The 20,415-nt window shown below is 32.9% G+C and overlaps 1 protein-coding gene across 23 annotated transcripts in view; it reads left to right on the top strand.

Moving 5' to 3' along the window:
- The window catches only part of MAP2 (microtubule associated protein 2), a 303,981-nt gene that overhangs the window by 268,966 nt on the left and 14,600 nt on the right, over positions 1-20,415 (top strand). For 10 of the 23 annotated variants that reach the window (XM_055290441.2, XM_055290443.2, XM_055290447.2 and 7 more), the window contains 3 exons: positions 1,225-1,286; positions 6,526-6,673; positions 10,840-11,180. In XM_055290441.2, coding sequence (XP_055146416.1) covers positions 1,225-1,286; positions 6,526-6,673; positions 10,840-11,180 — 551 coding nt within the window. Of the gene's footprint in view, positions 1-1,224; positions 1,287-5,394; positions 5,566-6,525; positions 6,674-10,839; positions 11,181-20,415 lie in introns of all 23 variants that reach the window. The other 13 variants (XM_055290436.2, XM_055290437.2, XM_055290439.2 and 10 more) reach the window with 3 other exon arrangements.

Below are 20,415 nucleotides of genomic sequence, written 5' to 3' on the forward strand. Positions count from 1 at the left end.
TTATTCTGGTCTAATGTTAAGATACTTTAGGAGAAAGCATGTATCAGATGTAGGTGTCATTGGTTTGAAGCAAGCTATACATGTCACAAGAATTTGAGTTATATTACAGAGATAGAAGTAAGGCATCGCTTTTATTGCTTCCTTAAAAACAGTGAGTCCTAGAATCTGAAAAATCTCACTAGCTAGTCCTACATGGCATAAAGCATATTGTAGACAGTTATTATGTTTGTGTCAGAACTGTACCTGTCATAAAAATACCTTTTTGGAACTTATTGAGAGGGCTTATAAGGATACATATTTTTTCTGAGGGTTTCTGTTTTATGAATGCAAATTAAGGAGGAATAAACACACAAGCTTGATTATTTTATCTTCTAAGCCCAAATTTCAAACATAGATGGTTTTCCAAACCACAAAGGATTGTTTTAAATCATGAGAGCTAAGCCACCTCAGGTAAGTCATCAACCAAAATGTGCTAGAGATAATGGAGTTTAAAATTGAAACCAGAAGCATAAAACAGCAGCAAGAGAAACAACAGTAACAGATGTGGTAATAATTTCCTACAGGAAGTGCATGTGTAGAACATGTTCTGTATTTACTGAACTTAAATTTTCTCTCGTGTTTTCCGTTCTTGACAAACTATTTTTGTTCCCTTCTCATGTGGCATTTTCATATCAAACAAGTATGTCATTCATATTGTGAAATGAAGGGATACAAAGGGAAAGGGGTTGGCTGATCATGACAGTTTGAAATGTAAAATACCGAAATATCTATGGGTATGCCAGTGGCTTCCAGAGCAAGAAGAGGGTTTGGAACTCTCTATGAACCCTCTTCTGTATATCATGTGAACCCCAGAAACCAATCAATGTTCTTTTCCTCAAATTTTGCAACATTCACATTGCTATTCTGTAACTTCTGTTCTAAAGGATCTATCCTTACGTACTAGTGACTCAAAGATACATTGGTAATCAATAGAAAAATTATGTGGTGTGCTTACTCGCACTTTGGTAGACAAAGGGTTATATTAATTAGCACACACTGTTGGAGCCACATGCTATGTTACTGTTATTCCGGTTACTTGAGTTATTGAATTTGAGTCTCATAATAAGCAAACTTTTGCTTTGCATTAGTCTGTTGACACAACAGAATATCCTACAGGTATTTAAAACTGCATTTATGAGTTTTTAGCGACTAAGTTTGGGGTTGTTTGTCTTTTATTTTCAACAGCAGCAGGTGGGGAATCAGCTCTGGCTCCCAGTGTATTTAAACAGGCAAAGGACAAAGTCTCTGTGAGTAAAATAAGTTTTTCCTTGTTCTTCATTTGAAGTTCCTTTGGTATTAGCTGTAACATGGGAATAACTTTTGATAATGTTTAGATATTTACTCTTAAAAGTCATTTTAAATAGTTCGCTCACCCAGAAGATTCTCCGTGGCATCCAGGCATGGAAGGATGAATGTCTTCTGGGATGGCATATGATGGTAATTGGTGAGGACACAGCTGGATTGCTTCCTTACTAGTAAGACAAGAACATAGAAAGCAGCACAATGATATGGCAAAAATAAGGAAGTCCAGTTTACTTTTCATAGAATCAAATTAAACCATATAATCAACAGTAACTATTTTATAATACACTTTCATTGTTTTTGTTACAAAATAAAAATATGACCAAATGAAGCACTGTACACAAGCAGAAAGAAGTAGAAATCAATTATAATCCCCTTATCATAAAGATAAACACAGCTATCATTTTGATGTAAAATCCTAATTTTTTTCTATACATTTATAGGCTTAACAACAAAAATGAGAACACTGTGTATCAATTTTTAAATTAAACAGTAAATGTACTTCCATGTCGTTGAACATTTTGTAAGCTTTAATGACTACGTGATACTGCATTTTATTTCTTTGCAATGATATACTTAATCAATTTCCTATTATTTGATTTTTAGAATTCTTTGTTGGTATTTTAACAATATTACTGTAGAGAACTTTTTGGCTAAGTTCAGTTTGTATGCTATTTCCTTCAGATAATTTTCTACTAGTGAAATTATTGTTTCAAGAAAAATGTTTATATTTAAAGTTTTTGCTGCATATTGTCAAATTGCCCTCTGGAAAGGTTCTACCCACTTATACATTCTGTATAAGGAGAGTGTTCATATTTATTATTATTACTACATATTTTATATTGTTGTATATTTGCCAAATTATGGAGATGGCATATATTATTATTTTAAAAATTTATTTTGGTTGTATTAGTGGTGTTTAACTTCTTCATATGTTTATAAATCTTTTCTATTTTTTCTGTGAATTTTATTTTTACATTATTAACTATATTTTAATGACCAAAGCCAACATGAAGTATTTTCACTCCTTTATGATTGAAAGAAAAAAATTAAAAGGCTACTAATGAAATCCTAAAATTATAACAAATAATTTGAATGATATTAATTAGTAGCTTATAACAACATTCTGAGACTGAGCAAACACATATAATATGTAAATCACAATTCTTAGTTTACCCTTCTAAAAAACCAATAAGATTTTAGACTTCCACTTTTATTTATTATGAAAAGTAGTGATTCATTTCCTATGACAGGCAAATCTTTGATCTTGAACCTGAGGGGTTTTACACTGATAAAAGATGATACTTGATTTTTATACAAATGTTTCAGATATATTCCTGAACATATGGCAAGCAACAGAATTCATTTATTGCTTTGGTAAATATTAGGCTTTATTATAAACACATTGTGATTTCAAGATTTGTATCTCTTTACCTTCTGTTTCCAAATTAATGAGGTATGGTGGTTAGCCGTAGGGCTATGAAACAAATCATGTTCAAATCTTGAACATCTATTAGTTATATGATCCTTTTCTTCCTATTTCCTAATTTTCTAAAAATAAAGGGGAGGACAAAATTCCTATATCATGAGTTAGTTATAAAAATTAAATGTAATAATGTTATAAAACAGTATGCAGTATAATGTTTAGAACATAGAATTCATTTAATAAATGGTAATAGTTGTTAGTTATTATTATTTTAATTAACTGAATGGTGGAAGTTTTCAGGAGCAGATATAGAAAATAAGTCTGACCTTTCCTCCTTTAGGTTGACATTATTTGGAACATTTTTAGGAAATTTTTAAGCCCCTTGGTCTTTGAGTAACTCGATAGAATCAGCACTTGGAACAGAACCATAGGCATCGTCTGACACAAAACAACCTTTTTTCCTTGTAAATGCCCATCTTGTCTTTCTGAAGCAAAATTAGCCCTTCATTCTTTCTTTTTTTCTCATTTATTAGTCTTTTTTTCTTTCTAATCCCATATCTTTGTCCTATAAGTTTTCTAAAACCCCGAGGAACTTTTGTTTGATTTAGCTCTAATATTCAGTATATCCATCAGAACAGTTCTCTGATTTTTTTTGGTAGTTGTATGCTCTTTTAGATTCACTTTTTTTAACTTAAAATTTTTTTTCTATGGGTACATATTAGGTGTATATATTTATGGGATGCCTGTGATGATTTTTTAAATTGCTCTTTATTAGGAACCAGACCCACCCGTAATCCTGCATTTCAGATAAGTTTTTCTGTTGTTTGTTTGTTTAGCATTAATAGTTGTCTTTCTTAACTACAAGCAATCCAATTTATTTTTCTCTTCTATATCACACTTTTGAAATTCACTCTTTTGTGGGTAGGACCAATCAAAAAAGAATGACTTGTGCTGACCCAATTACACTTCCCACTCAAGATACTGGGTCTGTAAAACAAGAAGTGATTTGTACAGTCTGTAAATACTTATGTCTCTGTTGTAGCTACAGAGGTTAAAACTTGAGATAAAAATCTCAGTTTTATCTGTCATTTCTGTAACAGTTAAATCAAATTAATTATTTGAAGATAATAATCTCCTTGGCTTTGTCATACTTATCTATACTTTTAACAGTCACCCATGAGACATATGGAACGCCGGCATAGCTTTCTCCAAAAGCCATACATCCTTCCCAATTACACTTGCAGACAGTCTCCCCAGGGGTTATCAACACCTGTAAATTAAGTCGTGATTTTCATTGGCCATCTTTTCAGTCCTGACTTTCCTTTTTAGAATCATAACACATCATGCAGACTCTAGTCTTTGCATAAAAATGTTATTAGTTCTATGGTATAACTTAATCCACAGTATGTGTTTTACTTATAAAATGAACTAATTGTATATAAACTCTGAAAATTTTCTGTTGAAGTCAATGTAGATTACCTGAAAATAAATATTCTCAATCTTTAAAAATACTTTTTTCATTATTAGGCTTCAAATATACCTAGTTCTAAAGTTCTTGAAACATGATTAAGATATGGATTGTATGTACACCTTAAAGGCTGTGTTTATTAAAGGAATAATTCCAGCAGATAGGATATTGAAAGATATTTCCAAATGTGTTATCATTATAAAACTTATGAATTAATTAGAGACTATATACATAGAATCCAAAAAGAATATTTTATATACATTATCCTTAAATTAGAGAACTATGTATAGAATCATTTTTTAAACAACAAAATTTAAGCACTCAGCATTATTTTTTAAACCAGCAAAAAGAGAGTTTTGCTAGTCACTTGTAACATTCTTTCTATATTAAGGCTTGTTCTATTTTTAAAGAGAGAGAGAGACTTGCTTTGGTCTCAGGATTTCACAAAGCTAATTCCTTCATATCTAAGCAATATTTACTCTTTCTTCTGTCCTTGTATCTATCCACCCACTCATCCTTTATTCAGCAATTATCCAGTGGGTCTCTACTGCGTACCAAACATAAACAATCACATTTGGAAGTAAAGAAGAGCAAATAATAAATAATAAACATGGATACCTGTTCTAGACCTGGTTAATAGAAAATAAAGTGGTTTAGCATTATTTTTGTGTTTTATTTGTATAACAGATTTTTTATTTTATTTTTAATCAGGGTGTCCATGTGCAGGCTTGTTACAAGGGTATATTACGTGATGCTGAGGTTTGGGCTTATATTGATTCCATCACCCAAATAGTGAACATAGTTCCCAATAGGAAGTTTTTCAATCCTTCCCCCACTTTTGGAGTCCCCAGTGTCTATTGTTGCCATCTTTATGTCCATGTGTACCCAGTGTTTAGCTCCCACTTATAAATGAGAACATGTGATATTTGGTTTTCTTAGACATTTTTCTATGACTATTATTAAGTTAGTTTTGGCTAAAAAGAGCTGTTCAATGAAAATCTCATCTAAGTACACATCTCTATCATTGATTATAACCATTTATCATGTGTTCTTATTAAAAAGACTTTGAGTTTCTTATACGTTTATATTTTTTTTTATCTTCCTTTTACTTTATAGTTTGGTTTATTTTGTGCTTTTGTTTGTTTTCTTTCATGGCTAGAATTCTACCTTGTCAAAGATTCCTGCTTTACAGGGTAGCACAAAGTCCCCAAGATACAGCTCAGCCTGCCCTAGCACGACTAAAAGGGCTACATTTTCTGACAGTTTATTAATACAGCCCACCTCAGCAGGCTCCACAGACCGTTTGCCATACTCAAAATCAGGGAACAAGGTAAGGCGGCAGGTCAATAAAAGGTGCAGAAAGAAATAGAATTTGGGAGAAGGTTATGTTATAGAACCTAATTCAGGAAATGTATGAAAGCAAAACTTTACATTCTGAAGTGTTTGACACATAAACAATAGGTCCTTTTAAAAACAAATACAAATTTAAAATTTTGATAAACAGTATACCTATTTTTTAAATGTAGAAAATATGTCTTTTTCTCGATATGCTACCTATTATTTATGGTTTGATTATCTGGTAAAATATCAAATGCAAACTAACAAAACAAAATATATTCTGTTATATATAATATATAAGAAATAATATTGTATAGTACAATAATAACAAATTATATTGTATAGAATATAATAGACAATTTAAACTTAACATCATATACATCAGGGTTTAATACCATCTCTGACACCTACCAACTCAATTGTCTTGAAACAATTACATGAACTCATTAAACTTGTTTCTTCAGCTTTAAAATGTGTATCATGTTTTGTGGTGAGAATCAAATCATAAAAGGATGTAAACTATAAAGAGTTCCTTTCACATTCACACACAAGATATGGTAATGGTCATTGTTAGAAATATTATGCATGCAGTGAGCTACTCTCGGTCCTTTCTGATTAATAAATTATCATGCTAATGAAGATTTTTCAATAATATTAGTAATTTGCTGAAGATTGCTTGAGTACATTTATTTTACCAATATTATCATTTAGAACTTGAACTTCACACTCAGTTATTAGAACTCCAAAATAATATATTTTTATAAAACATCTAGGCAAATATGCAGTCTTTCTAAGTTATAAAGTAGAAATGTTTATAAATATGTGAAATCCAGTAGTTTGTATTAAAAGAAATTCATTTATCAGCACAGGAGGAAAATAGCAAAATCAATATCACTTCATATAAATTAAAGAGTTACAAGAACCCGATGTCCTTTTTGTTTTCTCCAATTAGGATGGAGTAACCAAGAGCCCAGAAAAGCGCTCTTCTCTCCCAAGACCTTCCTCCATTCTTCCTCCTCGCCGAGGTGTATCAGGAGACAGAGATGAGAATTCCTTCTCTCTCAACAGTTCTGTCTCTTCTTCAGCACGGCGGACCACCAGTAGGTTTATTTTGATTTGACTTCCTTTTTAAGCACTTTTTAAATCCTTTAAGTGGAATAACACTTATATTTATATTTTAATTTGTAAAAATAAAACATGCATTAAGACTAGATTATATTTGCCCTAAGGATCAGAAAATCCAGAATGTAGATGGTGCAAACTAGCTGTTTGAGTAAAAACAACTGATGGAGGAAATGGTAACGTATTACTCTATTATCTAAGACTGATATAAAGTTATTTCTCTAAGAATATATTTTCCTTTTTGCTTCAAATTTAGAGCATAAAAGAAAATTCTAAAGAAGTAATCAATGTAGAAACCAAGTCAAGGATTTGAAAAACATACATCTATAAAAGCTTAACACTTACTAGATTTCCAAGTTGTAAAATCTAACTAGAAAGTCGACAATCAAAACTTAGGATCCTGTTCAACTCATTAAGAATTTGCATTCCAAATGAGCTATAAATATAGCATAGTCTATGCAGTAGTTTCAGTTTATCTTGATTGATGGCCCATTCATGAACTGATTGGCAATTATAACAGTTTATATAATGCTCCAATCATTACACACTTATATGTTGCATTGTGGCAAACTATCTAGTAAAGCATGGATTCAAATTACTTCCATAAGTATTTTTCTGTTGCAACCAAAATAGCTACCATTTATTGAGCACGTATAGATACTAAACTCTTAAGATACATTTTTTTCACTAATTAATTAGCAAAACTAATGACTATTATAATAATTAATAAACTCAATTCAATCTACTGATGAGAAAACTGACCCTCTAGAGAGGGTAACTTGTCCAGTGCTTCACAGCTCGTAAGTGGTTGAATTTGGTTTTCAGCCTACTGATAACTTCACAACCTGAAGTCTTAATGTCTTTTCTACATTTATTGGGAGGAAATAGTACTAGAGAACTGCTCTGTAAAATTATTTGGAGAAGAGTATCTGCGTCATTTAAAAACCATTTTAAAATGGTGGAAATTGCTACCACTATCACATTATAGTTGACTTCAACACTTATTTTAATAATAATTGGCCCACTTAAATATGACTATTGGCATTTAAACAGTTTTTGCCTACAAGAAAAATGTTTATTATAATAAGAGTAATTGTGTCCAACATTATTTAGTTTCCTAGAGTATTAGCATCCTTTGAAATATGTGCTAAGAACACTGAAATCACAAAAACTATTTTATCATAGCAAAAATAAATTATTTGAATGAATTAGCAGGAAGGGCATTTAAGATTTAGTACTCTCCAGGGAAGAGACTTTAAATCTCTAGAGTTGAAATTGAACATCATTAATAACCCCAAGGATGTATGAGACAAGACAAAGATACCAAGTACTCTCCAAAGGAACATCTTGAATTATGCTTGTATTTGTTGCTATAAAAGCAAAATGGCACTTCCTCCATAAATCCACTTCTTCAAACCACTGTGTTCTGCCTTTTAAAGTGTATCTGTATATGAATTGATTCATTAAATGTTCAGCACCAATTCTATTTTGACTTTTTAAATTTACTGATGTTTACAAGCATTTTGCATTGTATTATTTGATAGTGAACATAACTAACATGTTGATAATTTTAAAACATAGGGTCTATTTTACCTCTACATATCAATAGCTGAAAGGCATAAAGATGATTGGAAGAGCAAGCACTCTGCCCACTTCTACTTGTGCACCATCCCCTTAATGGCACACAGGGATGTTCTAACATTTTGTGCAGCTATTGAAAAGATTTGAAGGAAACAATGTTGTGCAGGAAGCTCATCCACCCAAGAGGAAGGAAATCCATTGTCATTGAGGAGTTGACAAGATAAATAAAAGCACAGTTTAATCAAGTAACTTGTAAACAAATATCTTAAAAGTTGTTTTAGATCTTAGGTTTAACCTCTTCAAGTTCAGAACAAATAGGAAACATTCAAATTTATTGTTTTGATGACAAGAACATATTTATTACAATAAAAATTGGTCATATATATTGAACAGCAGTGTGAAGGCCTTAATATTTGTAGTTTATCCTCTTTCTCCAGATGTAACACAAAACATTCTTTTATGAAGCTTAAAGTGTTTTCTACAAGTATGGAAATGACCCCTTAGAAGTTTAGAAAAAATTATTTCATATAGTAAAAATTGTTATTCACATCCAGAATATTGCTTCAATTCAGTCTCCATGAAGTCAAAAAACCCCTCAGCACACTTTGATGAATTCTGAATTCAATACATTTTATTAAAAAAATATGTTGTCTACCTACTGTATTCAGCTCACCCTAAAGTCACCAGGGCTAGATACAATGGCAAAAAATACAGGGATGATCCCTCTCCCCAGAATATCTGAGCTATTCAAAACTGGTGAAGTAATAGAGAAAACATTCAAGAAAGAAAGAATGTTTCTGGAGAGAGTATTCAGACAGACATAGAGACAGACATCTACATTACAAACTTAGTGCATAACAAACCAGGACATGGAAGTTACAAAATGCCAAGTTGGATGTGGTTGTGTCATCCTAGTCTTGAAATTCTTGTGAAAAACAATAAAAATCACAGAACACATGCTAATTTCTCACTTTAGACTTCTCATATCCCATTTCATATTATCAATTGAAGAGTCTAACTATCTTGTGCCCTGTGTTAGAAGACCAAAAAGACACAGGGCACTTTCATTTGATACATGAAAACTGTTCATTGAAAGAGGTAAAATTGTTCTGTGTTTCTCCAGGAGATAGAACCTATGGCGATGGGCAGATTTACATTTTCCATAGATCACAATTGTCCAAGAAGCTCTCCTGAGCTCACATCTTGTAAATATTTAAGCAAAGATTACATGTCCACTTCTCAGAAAGAACTTCCTATATTTATAATCAATTGCATTAGGTGACCTCTAAGATTCCTTTCACTTCAGTGGCTTTAAAATTGTTATATATTTATTCTCTACAAAATTTCAGAAGATTCATTGAATTTTTTACTTAATCAGCAGTAAAAAATGAAAAGTATCCCTTCTATAAAATATGTTATAAATGAAATTTGCGTGCTTAAAAATATAAATCCTCAGGGGCTAAATATTGTATCTGGCTTAGACGTTAGTAGCATCTGGGTGAATGAGCCTCAATATTCTCATTTCTTAGGAATAATAAGAGCTGCCCCTAACAACTGTATTGTGCATGTTTGTTTGGTTATCAGTTGGTTGGTATTCACATAACTGCTTTAAAATGTATAAGGTGTTGCATTCTTATTTCTATCATTCTTTCAGAAAAGTATTTCAAATGTCATTCAAAGCACATTCAAAAGATGGAAGAAACATAGTATAGGAAAATGGGGGGTGGGAATAATAATAATATGAGGCTGAGCTCAACTTGAGGCAAAGAAATGCATCTCAGATCCTGTATAATTAACAGGGTTTTGGATTTAACTCCAAACTGCCAAACTAGTGATGAAAACAGAGGAGAAAACACAGTCAGGTACAAGGCTCACTGGAAAAATATTGTTGAGACATCCCAAGTTTCTAAGGCAAGAAATAGACTTTTTTTTTTTTGGTTTGAAGCACTGAGATAATTTTCCTTATGAAAAGAATACATGATATAGCAATGTCTGACAGCTTCCATAAACACATTTACACCTCATAGTGTTCCTCAATATAAGGATATAATATTGAAATGCAGATATTTCTATACAGACCAAAACTATGTGTCCTAAATACATGGTTCTATATTGTATGTTCACCTGGATCCCAGAATGAATTTAGTACATAGAGGAATGAATGATCTACATATCATTCAAGGAATCTTCAGTAAATATGGGTTTGCAGTGTAAACGCTTTCCAAATAAAGGCAGATCCATTTGCCTTAATAGTCACACAAGTAGAAAATAGTTTTTGACACATCCATAATGAAAATTAAGGAGAACAAATCAGAAAAAAAAATCAGGTTTTTTTCTTTGTGTTGATAGCAATGCGTGTTCAAAAGAGTGCCATCGGGTTATGCACCTGATTTCAGAAACGAGACTCTCAGCTTCTTGAGCACTATAGTGATCATTACAATAACTGTTTCTAAATACCTTAGAAATTTAACATATTATGACTTCTAACAATCTATGGGGAGAGGGATGTTTTGAGGAGAACTGTCTGACTCTGGTTTGATTTTGGTCTTGCTTGTTAATACAGGGTCAGAGCCAATTCGCAGAGCAGGAAAGAGTGGTACCTCAACACCCACTACGCCTGGGTCTACTGCCATCACTCCTGGCACCCCACCAAGTTATTCTTCACGCACACCAGGCACTCCTGGAACCCCTAGCTATCCCAGGACCCCTCACACACCAGGAACCCCCAAGTCTGCCATCTTGGTGCCGAGTGAGAAGAAGGTCGCCATCATACGTACTCCTCCAAAATCTCCTGCGACTCCCAAGCAGCTTCGGCTTATTAATCAACCACTGCCAGACCTGAAGAATGTCAAATCCAAAATTGGATCAACAGACAACATCAAATACCAGCCTAAAGGGGGGCAGGTAAGAATTGTATGAACACATATTTGCTGCCAGAAATAATGATTACGTTGCCTTCTTCATATGGAAAACTAACAGTTCTTAAAAGGGAAGCAGATGTGTTATAAGAGCTGCTGGTTACAATTTATTGCTAAGAGTTTGGACTTTACATTAGGAAGATAGCCTCTGAAATATAATGAAAATCACATGACATGCCCATTCCTTCTGTTTGTTATTGGGTAAAAATTTTTAGCCACTTTTAGTTGATTAACTAACTTTTTTTTCTGAATGTATCTCTGTTGCTTTGTGTTTTTTAACTTGAGATTAAAGTTATATTTCTGATATAAAATTGAGTTTTCTATTTTAGTTTCTGACCATGAGCTCATTTGGCTATCTTTTAGTGATTCCAATTTTATCTCCTTCTTTCTTCCCCAAGGATTTCCTATGACATTTTCTACCATTTCCTCATGTTTACTCCAAAATAAGGATGTTTCACCGGAGTTTCAATTCTGGCTACTATTGCCTAAATGTTGCAAAGGGCAGGTATTCGTGTTGATAATAAAAGACACATGGTTCTGATGAATAAAATTGTAGACTTTGAACTTCTATTCAAGATTAATTGTATTAAATAGAGCTATTAGTAAAGCTTACTTACTAACTCTTAACTTCAGCTCCCCAGAGCAAACATTCATACCTTTTCAAACCGGGCGGTTTTGAGTTCTGTCTTGACCTGAACCTTGCTTATACGCTATATGTTTGGACAAAGCAATTAGCCTGGAAGGAAAAATACAAATATTATTTAATGTTTATCTCATAATATTGATCTATTCAGGATAGTTTAACTTTTGTCATTGAAGAGATATAAAACAACATGCTTTTTTGAAAGAAAGAAGGACAAAAACAGTAACTTTGTACATAAATGAACTTATAATGCCCTTTCAATATTCCAAGAAAGTCTTTCCTTTTTAACGTCAATATTTTTTCTGCCACTCTTTTTCTTGTCTCTTGTATTTTGTGCCACTGCTTTCTGGTATCCCTCCTTCATGCCAAAGAAAATCTATTTTCAGGCAAGTTTAGAAGAAAGATCTTGCCAAAATGTAAAGCTATCAGGCACTCCTACTCACCAATGAAGCAAAAATTCAGTGTTGCTCTTTCATTTAGCAACAAACTTCTTTGCTGTCTCATTATGGCTCTGTTAGGGAAAGCCCAAAGAGTTAAGAAAAATCAACCAATGGGGCAGGAGGGAAGAGGTCAATATGCCCTTTTAGAACAATGATAACATTCTATAATAATAGAGTCGTAGAAAGATACTTTTTCATAGATGCTATGAAAACTAGAAGCTACAAGAAACATTTTTAAGCAAAAAGCAGAATTATAAGCCTATAATTCCTAAAAAACTCAAACTATTCTTGCGTTCATCAGAGTTTTGCACATGCAAGAGAAGGAAATATTTTGAGCTTTTTGGAAATATTCAAATGTTGCATCATCTTTATATTTATACATAAATAATTTAAAAGTGTAAGGTGAATAAAATCAATTTAGTACCATTTGGAAAGTTCTGCATTTTAGCCTTGGACAAGCTATCCTCTAAAATAGAGTAACTATTATGTATATTTAAAAATCAGTTCTTTTAAAATAAATATTCCCATGTCCTGTTATTCTCCTTAACTAGATGTGGAGTTTACTTAATTATATTCTGGAAAACATTAATACTTAAAATAATTTGTTTCCTCTTAGAATCACAAGAAAATACAAATTATCTCCAAGATATTGTATTAAAACTAAAAAAAGTAATTAAAAGAGAAAAGTACTATTTTAAGTTGACATAGAAATTTTATAATATATGATTTTCTTTGAAGGACTCCTTAAGAAAGGCAAAAAGAATAGTTTTAGCCCCAGCTTTGCAGGAACCTCTAAGATTCAATCAACCCAAAAAATGTGAAGACGTCTGTTTTCTTTTTCTGATTCTTTATCATATCTGGTTTTGAGTATTTTTGTGTCTTATTTTAATTGACTTCTATATTTGGTAATTCATAAAATTGATACAAAATATCTTATACTTTTGAGCTGAACTGAAACTTCCTTAGAGATTATGGTAGTTAAGGACCAGTAAATACATATGACACAAAAATTACAGAAAGAACAAAAATAGCTTCAAAATCACAGTGTCATTTGAAGCAAATCTGTTTTTTTCATCAGGCAAGTGTTAACCTGCTACAAAATTATCCTAGTTCAGCAACGATGACTTTGGAAGAAATCCACAACAGTGGAGTTATGAGGTGACTTTTTTGCGGAAGTAGGAGGTATTTCCTCACCAAGATAAGAAACAGATGAAAGATATTTGCCTTCTATTTTGTGATAGATGGTGTAAATTCACTTAAATTAAAGGGTAAAATGAATTGGGAAATAATAGCGCATTGCAATTGAACTGTCTGTAGGAAAAACATATCATTCAACACTTCAGCACTATCCCCTTAAAAGCCTCCTTACAGTGTATGATCTCAGATACAGGGAGTGAGGAGAGGTTTTTTCCATACTTGTAAAACTGAAGATCTTATAGAACGGCTGAAGGAAAAGTATTTTAGGGCTTCTTAGAAATTATCAAAATGACATGTTAAAGACCTTTATTAGATGATTGAGCATCTATACATGCATACTGTTGAAGAAATTGAAGCCACTAGCACATTGTTCTCAATTGTAAATTGATTTTCCTAAGGCATTTGAATGGATAGTGGCCAACCCAGAAACATTTAAAAAGACAGAACAGGAGCTATACTTTCTTCACGGGCCAGGTTTTGTAATAGTGATACATGGTCTCTAGGAACTGAGAAAAATATTCATGTAATTCTTATTAAAGAAGGTGGGAGTAAAATTAAAGATGTAACTTTAATTCCTCTGCACAGGGTCTGTTGTGGTAAAATTTGAAGCAATTAGTTTGTATACAAATGATTTAATTGTGAAGACTTCATTATTGGGGTTTTAAAATTTGTGCAATCTCTAAAAATTGGGAGAGGAAATCTATAATAAAGATATATGCATCTTAGGAACTCAACAGCTTTCCAAATTATTTGCCTCCAGTTTGAACATTAATTGCTCTTCTGTATGTACAGGTTTTGTGCTTACAGCAGCTATCTCTTCTGTTAAGGTCCAATTTCTGTTGGCAGAGGGGCTCAGCTCAGTGAGTCAAATCAATGCCTAATGGAATAGATAAGCTAGCTGAAGATACGAGGAGCTTTACAGAAAGCAATAAAGCTAATCTTTTCAGCTAAAACAAATTCATTCTATTGGAAAGAATAGGGGCAATCATGGATTCAGTGTAGATAATTAGCTTGATTGATTTCACTCAAGGCATAGGGAAGACTATCTTATTAAGTGTATTAATTTGAAACTGCTCTATGTAGCTAGCCTCTCAATCTACATTAAATCTAAGTTTTAGAATAAACAATGTTAGCTTTTGAAGAACACAGCTGCTTCAGTTAAACAAAGGTAGGAAAACAAGCAATTTCTCTAAATAGGTAGCATAAAAAAATTTAGGAAACAACTCAAGGAATAGTGCTTTTTACCTTTTCTATCTAATAATCAGGTTTTAAAATAGTTACTTGGATTTATATGGAATGCTCCTATATGTTTTGACAGATATCTTCTTTTTCTCCATTGGCTTTATGAAGATGAGTATAAAAAGCACAAGTTGGCCAGGTGCGGTGGCTCATGCCTGTAATCCCAGCACTTTGCGAGGCCAAGGCGGGTGGATCACTTGAGGTCAGGAGTTCGAGACCAGCCTGGCCAACATGGTGAAACCCCATCCCTACTAAAAATACAAAAAAAAAAAAAAATAGCCAGGCGTGGTGGTAGACACCTGTAATCCCAGCTACTTGGGAGGCTGAGGCACGAGAATTGCTTGAACCCAGGAGGCAGAGGTTGCAGTGAGCCAAGACCACGCCATTGCACTCCAACCTGGGCAACAAGAATGAAACTGTCTCAATAAATAAATAAATAAATAAATAAATAAATAAATAAATAAAATTTTAAAAGCACAAGTTATATGCCCTTGTAATAATTGAAAGTTACTAAAGAAGTGGTTTCACAGATGTTGTTTTCATTTACTGCTCATTGGATAGGATAGTGAGTTAGAGCATGATCTCTGCAAGGCCATGTCTGTGGATCTGATTGATTGCCTCTGAATTATGTGCTTTTGCTCCATTAATGACTACTGTCAGTCATTTTCAGGTTAGCTAGGCTACAGATGGTGGCATCATCATGCAAGTCACTCCTTTTTAAAGAAAAAACAGTACTCACTTTTTAAAGAAAGAACTTTGTAAAATTTGTCAGCTTTCCCAATCAGCATTGCTCTGTCATCTTTTTAAAATTTTTATTTAGATAAATCTATTAAACTAGAACTTGTAAAACATATCATTACATTCTAGAAATAAAGCAATCTTAGTTTCTATATCTCAGTTCTATATGGATCTATTAAACTAAAGGATATTAGACGTCAGAGATATCCATCTCCTTCTAATCCAACCCTCACATTTTCACAGAGTAAGAGACAGAAGTTCTCACATTACCCGCATCTTGCATATAGGACATTAAACATCATCCTTCCATGGCTGAGCTATGAAGTCAGAGTCTATACTTTGTCTTTAATGAATAATTAGTCACTTATCTGCAAGTATGTAATTTTGTATACCTTAGTCTTTTTTGTTTGCTTTACTTTTCATTTCATAACATGAAAATAAATGGTAATTTTATTTAACAGTGCTTTCCATGCCAAAGTTTTTTTTATCATGTCAGGATTGAAATTTGAAGCTTCTAAACTTTTATTATATTTTCATGAAATAATTTAATGCAAATAGCATGTTATATTGATACACTATTAAAATACATGTTATATTAATATACTACATTAAATTTGGAAAGGTATGTTGCATTTTATCCTATTTTTTGTTTTCTCCTATGATCGACAGTTAGTTTTTAAATAATTCTAAAAATTAAGGTTTTAAAATAGAGGCTAGTTAGCTTTTTAGTTTCTATGGATAATATAAAGAATCAATTATGAAATATTATAGCATCAATCTTGGCATCTTAAAAATAACATGGGGAGTTGTCTTTTATTTCTTTGATAATCCCAGAAATACAAAGTTTTACCTTTCTTTACTTGACCATTGATTCAACAAATATTTAATGAGCACCTACTACACCATGCTATGTTCTACATACTGAAATATAACGATGAACAAAACAGACATAGATTTCTTAAATTCTTGCCATCATGGAATTTACATTCTAGGAGGAAAGGTGAGCAAAAAAAAAAAAAAAAGTGATATAAGAAAAATATGTAAAAAAGTGCTAAATATGAAGGAGAAAAATAAAGACAAGAAAGAGGCTCAGGATATGTTAAGAAGAAATTGCATTTCTGATAAGATGGCTAGGAGAGGCATGAGAAGGTGATATTTGAATAGAAGCTCCAAGGAAATAAAGAAGTAAGCCATTTGGATAACTAGGTAATGAGCCTTTCAGGCAAAGGGAACCACACATCCAAAGACCCTGAGGTAGAAGCAGGCCTAGCATGTTCTAGGAACAGCAAGTACATCAGTGTGACTGATGCCACATACATCTTTGAGTATAGAAAGTTTACGCTATTATTACATTATTATTTTTAGTATTATTACATTTATTCAAATAACAGGACTTTCATATTGCTAAACCAAAAATCTAAGAGTCGACTTTTCCTCTCACTTTCTCTCATCCCATATCCTAACCATCTGATTTTGTGCCCTGAATAGCTCTTAAATCTGCCCATTTCACTCACTCTGCTCTGCACTACCTTAGCGCAGGATACATGATCTCTTGTTGATATTGCCACAATTGTTATTAATTTTTGGTTTCCCTACATCTGTTGTTTGCTCTATCTGATACACTCTCTATACTGTAACCAAACTTTCTCACCACATTTTTCATTAAATATTCCATTGTATAATTAGTAATTTAATGTCTATCTTGTTTCACTTACTAGACCATAAGCTCCATGAAGTCAGAGATGATGTGCATTTTGTCCATAATGTCCCATACATAGTAGGTGCTCAATAAATATGCATTGAAAATTGAATGAATGTATTATGCCAAATTCATGGAGAGACGCATTCTTTTAGTGACACTGTTGAATGATTATGAATGTTTTATGTCATGACAGTTATTATCCAGAGAAACTTTCCATGATTGTCTAAAACAAGCTTGTCCAACCCGTAGCCCTTGGGGCCACATGTGGCGCAGGATGACTTTGAATGTGGCCCAACACAAATTCATAAACTTTTTAAAAACATTTTGATATTTTTTGTGATTTTATTTTTAGCTCATCAGCTATGATTAGTTTTAGTGTATTTTATGTGTAGCCCAAGACAATTCTTTTTCTTCCAATGTGGCCCAGGGAAGCCGAAAGATTGAACACCCCTGATCTAAAAGAATATTGAACTAGGATTTAAGAGCTGAGTTAGTGGTCCAGCTCTTCTATTGAAGTATTGCATTACCTTAGGTACTGATTTTTTTTTGTCCTTATTTGTAGACCAGAAGCAACAAAATCATGCTTGATTTTGTATATAGCACCATTTCATTTAAATAGACTCTTAAGTCATTTTAAATTCTCACATGCATGGTACTACTTGGAGCATGATAGTAGTTATGCATTACAGTTCATCAAAAAACATTCATTTAGGTATTCTAATAGATTCCATATGTGTTTGTGCCACAAGGGCCAGCTGAAATTGAGTAAAAGAGCAGGGTTTCTGAAATAGAAGACAGGTGTCATAAGGGAAGAAGGAGCCATAGAGAGGGAGGAATAAGGGAATAAAATTAGTAAAATGTAGGGTGGAATCTTTTTAAATATATTCTTATAAAGTTTTAGGCATTATCTATATTAGTCTGTTCTCACATTGCTATAAAGAGCTACCCAAGACTGGGTAATTTATGAAGAAAAGAGGTTTAATTGACTCACAGTTCCACAGGCTTAACAGGGCGCATGACTGAGAGGCCTGAGGAAACTTAAAATCATGGCAGAATAAGAACTTTCACTCTCTCTCTCACCTGCCACCATGTGAAGAAGGTGCCTGGTTTAAGGGAAAGCAGTTCCACACACTTTTAAATCATCAGATCTCATGAGAACTCACTCACCATCATGAGAACAGCAAGGGGGAAATCCATCCCCATGATCCAGTCACCTCCCACCAGATCCCTCCTCCAATTCAACCTGAGATTTGGGCAGGGACACAAATCCAAATCATATTGTTACCCTCGGATTATTTTTAGGCCCTTTAAGTGCTAATTACATAGTTTACCTTCAATTTTATATTTAAGAAAATGGATTAATTCTAGAAGCAACTAATAAATTATAGTGAAACAGAATTTTCCCTCATTATATGAAATTATAATGGTTACCCCTATGAAGGTCTACTGGGTGCTATTAACATGTAAGCATGTTTATAACATATAAGATGAAGAGAGAAAGATTGCAATGAATCTTTTTCTCATTCACATATTTATTCTTTCATCAAACATTTACTAAGATTGCTGGGCATTAAATGACAAAAGGGGAATGGGAGACAATGAGACATGGTCTCTGCAATCTAGGCAAAGGGGAGGCTTTTTGTTTTTTGTTTTGTTTCTTGTCCTCCTGTAATGTCTTCCCCTTATTTAATTTTAAGTTTTTTCCAAGCCATTTCTTTACATATTCTTAGAGCTACAATAAGGTCTAAATAAGAGGAGTCATAAAATACCCTATGAACTTGTAAAAATACTGTTGGTCAACACAGCATGAAGAAATTTATTACAAGGCTTTTGTTTGTTTTGTTTCGTTTTTTGATATCAAAGTCATCATTATGTCAGAGTGAAAGCTCCTTAAGATCAGGACTCTGTCTTTATGTAATAGAATTTTGTAACTATAATTCAAATGTCTTTTGTGGAGTAATGAAAAGGTTTTGAGCTAGGTTGAGTAAATATTAATTTTTAAAAATTATGAGAAAATTACCACTTTGGGTTTGCAAAGTTGAGGCCTGTTGAGCCTTTTTATCTACTATTCATTCACAAGCCAAACAAAGACATAGGAACTAATGAGGTTATTTTCAGATAAGTGAGCAGACTATTTAAAAGTTACTTTCTTCAATGACTTGGTCCACTATTCCTTAGAATTTCTTAAAAATTTAAACAGGAAAAAATTTAATGTGAAAAAATTGTAGTATACAAATTTGAAAAAGTTCATTAACTGTTCATTTTCATGCATCAAAATGACTGTTGTACTCATGTTTCTTCCAGCGCCCATTGAGAGACTATTTACAAATACTTAACAATGGGTCTAGTGACTAAACTCATTAATGTCTATTCCACTAAAACGTTCTTTCCAAATTCTTCAGCATTATCTATTCACCCCAGGGCTTTTCAGTGTGGTTCTAGTTTCTGTGCCATGTGACTCAGCTTGCGTAGGAAAATTCATCTCTCCAACTTTTCTTTTAGAGTTTTGTGGAATTGTGCATTTTGACATAAACTGTTATTTCTTCCTAAAAATGTATTTAAATATACATATTGTTTATATTGGATATAAAGAATTTTAAAGAAACTCTTGTTCAATGTAGGCGGGGATGATTAAAATTCTGATTATAATGTTTGCATACATTTTAACCAGAGTGCAAAGTTTTTAACAGATGAATCTTTGAAGAACATCATGTGTGCCAGAGAACTTTCAATCTTCAAGAATATCTGTAGTCATAGTTTGCTTAACTATAGGATACTTGAGGATTTATAGAGGCTAAATAGTTTTCCTTAAAATGAATATTATGAAATAAAAAATACTTTCGAAAGAGAGAGAAAGTATTTTCATAATGCAAGAACAAAGGAGGGCTTAATTTTATGCCATCCTGAGAAATGAGGGAAACCCAAAGGAGAAACTTAATCCCCTGCAAGGTTAAAGGGAAGTCAGTTGAGTGCCACTGTTCACTCCCCCTTCTCAAAAGCATTCTTTCTGATACAACTCAGGTGGAGGAAGAGAGAAATGGTGTTGCAACCTAGGTTCATACCTAATGGATGCCTGAGGGGGTCTAGACAAATCCAAATTATTTGACACCTAGTCACCCTCCACATCTCACCACGTTGAGCTGATGTGTGGGTCTTTTGATAAAGAGAGCAGTGTCGGAGAGAGTCAATTTAAAAAAAAATCAAAATCTCATTGCTCAAGAAATTCAAGTTGACGTTGGGATGAATGCCTCCAACTTACAAA

Source organism: Symphalangus syndactylus, chromosome 8 (assembly GCF_028878055.3).
Source record: "Symphalangus syndactylus isolate Jambi chromosome 8, NHGRI_mSymSyn1-v2.1_pri, whole genome shotgun sequence".
Lineage (NCBI taxonomy): Eukaryota > Metazoa > Chordata > Mammalia > Primates > Hylobatidae > Symphalangus > Symphalangus syndactylus.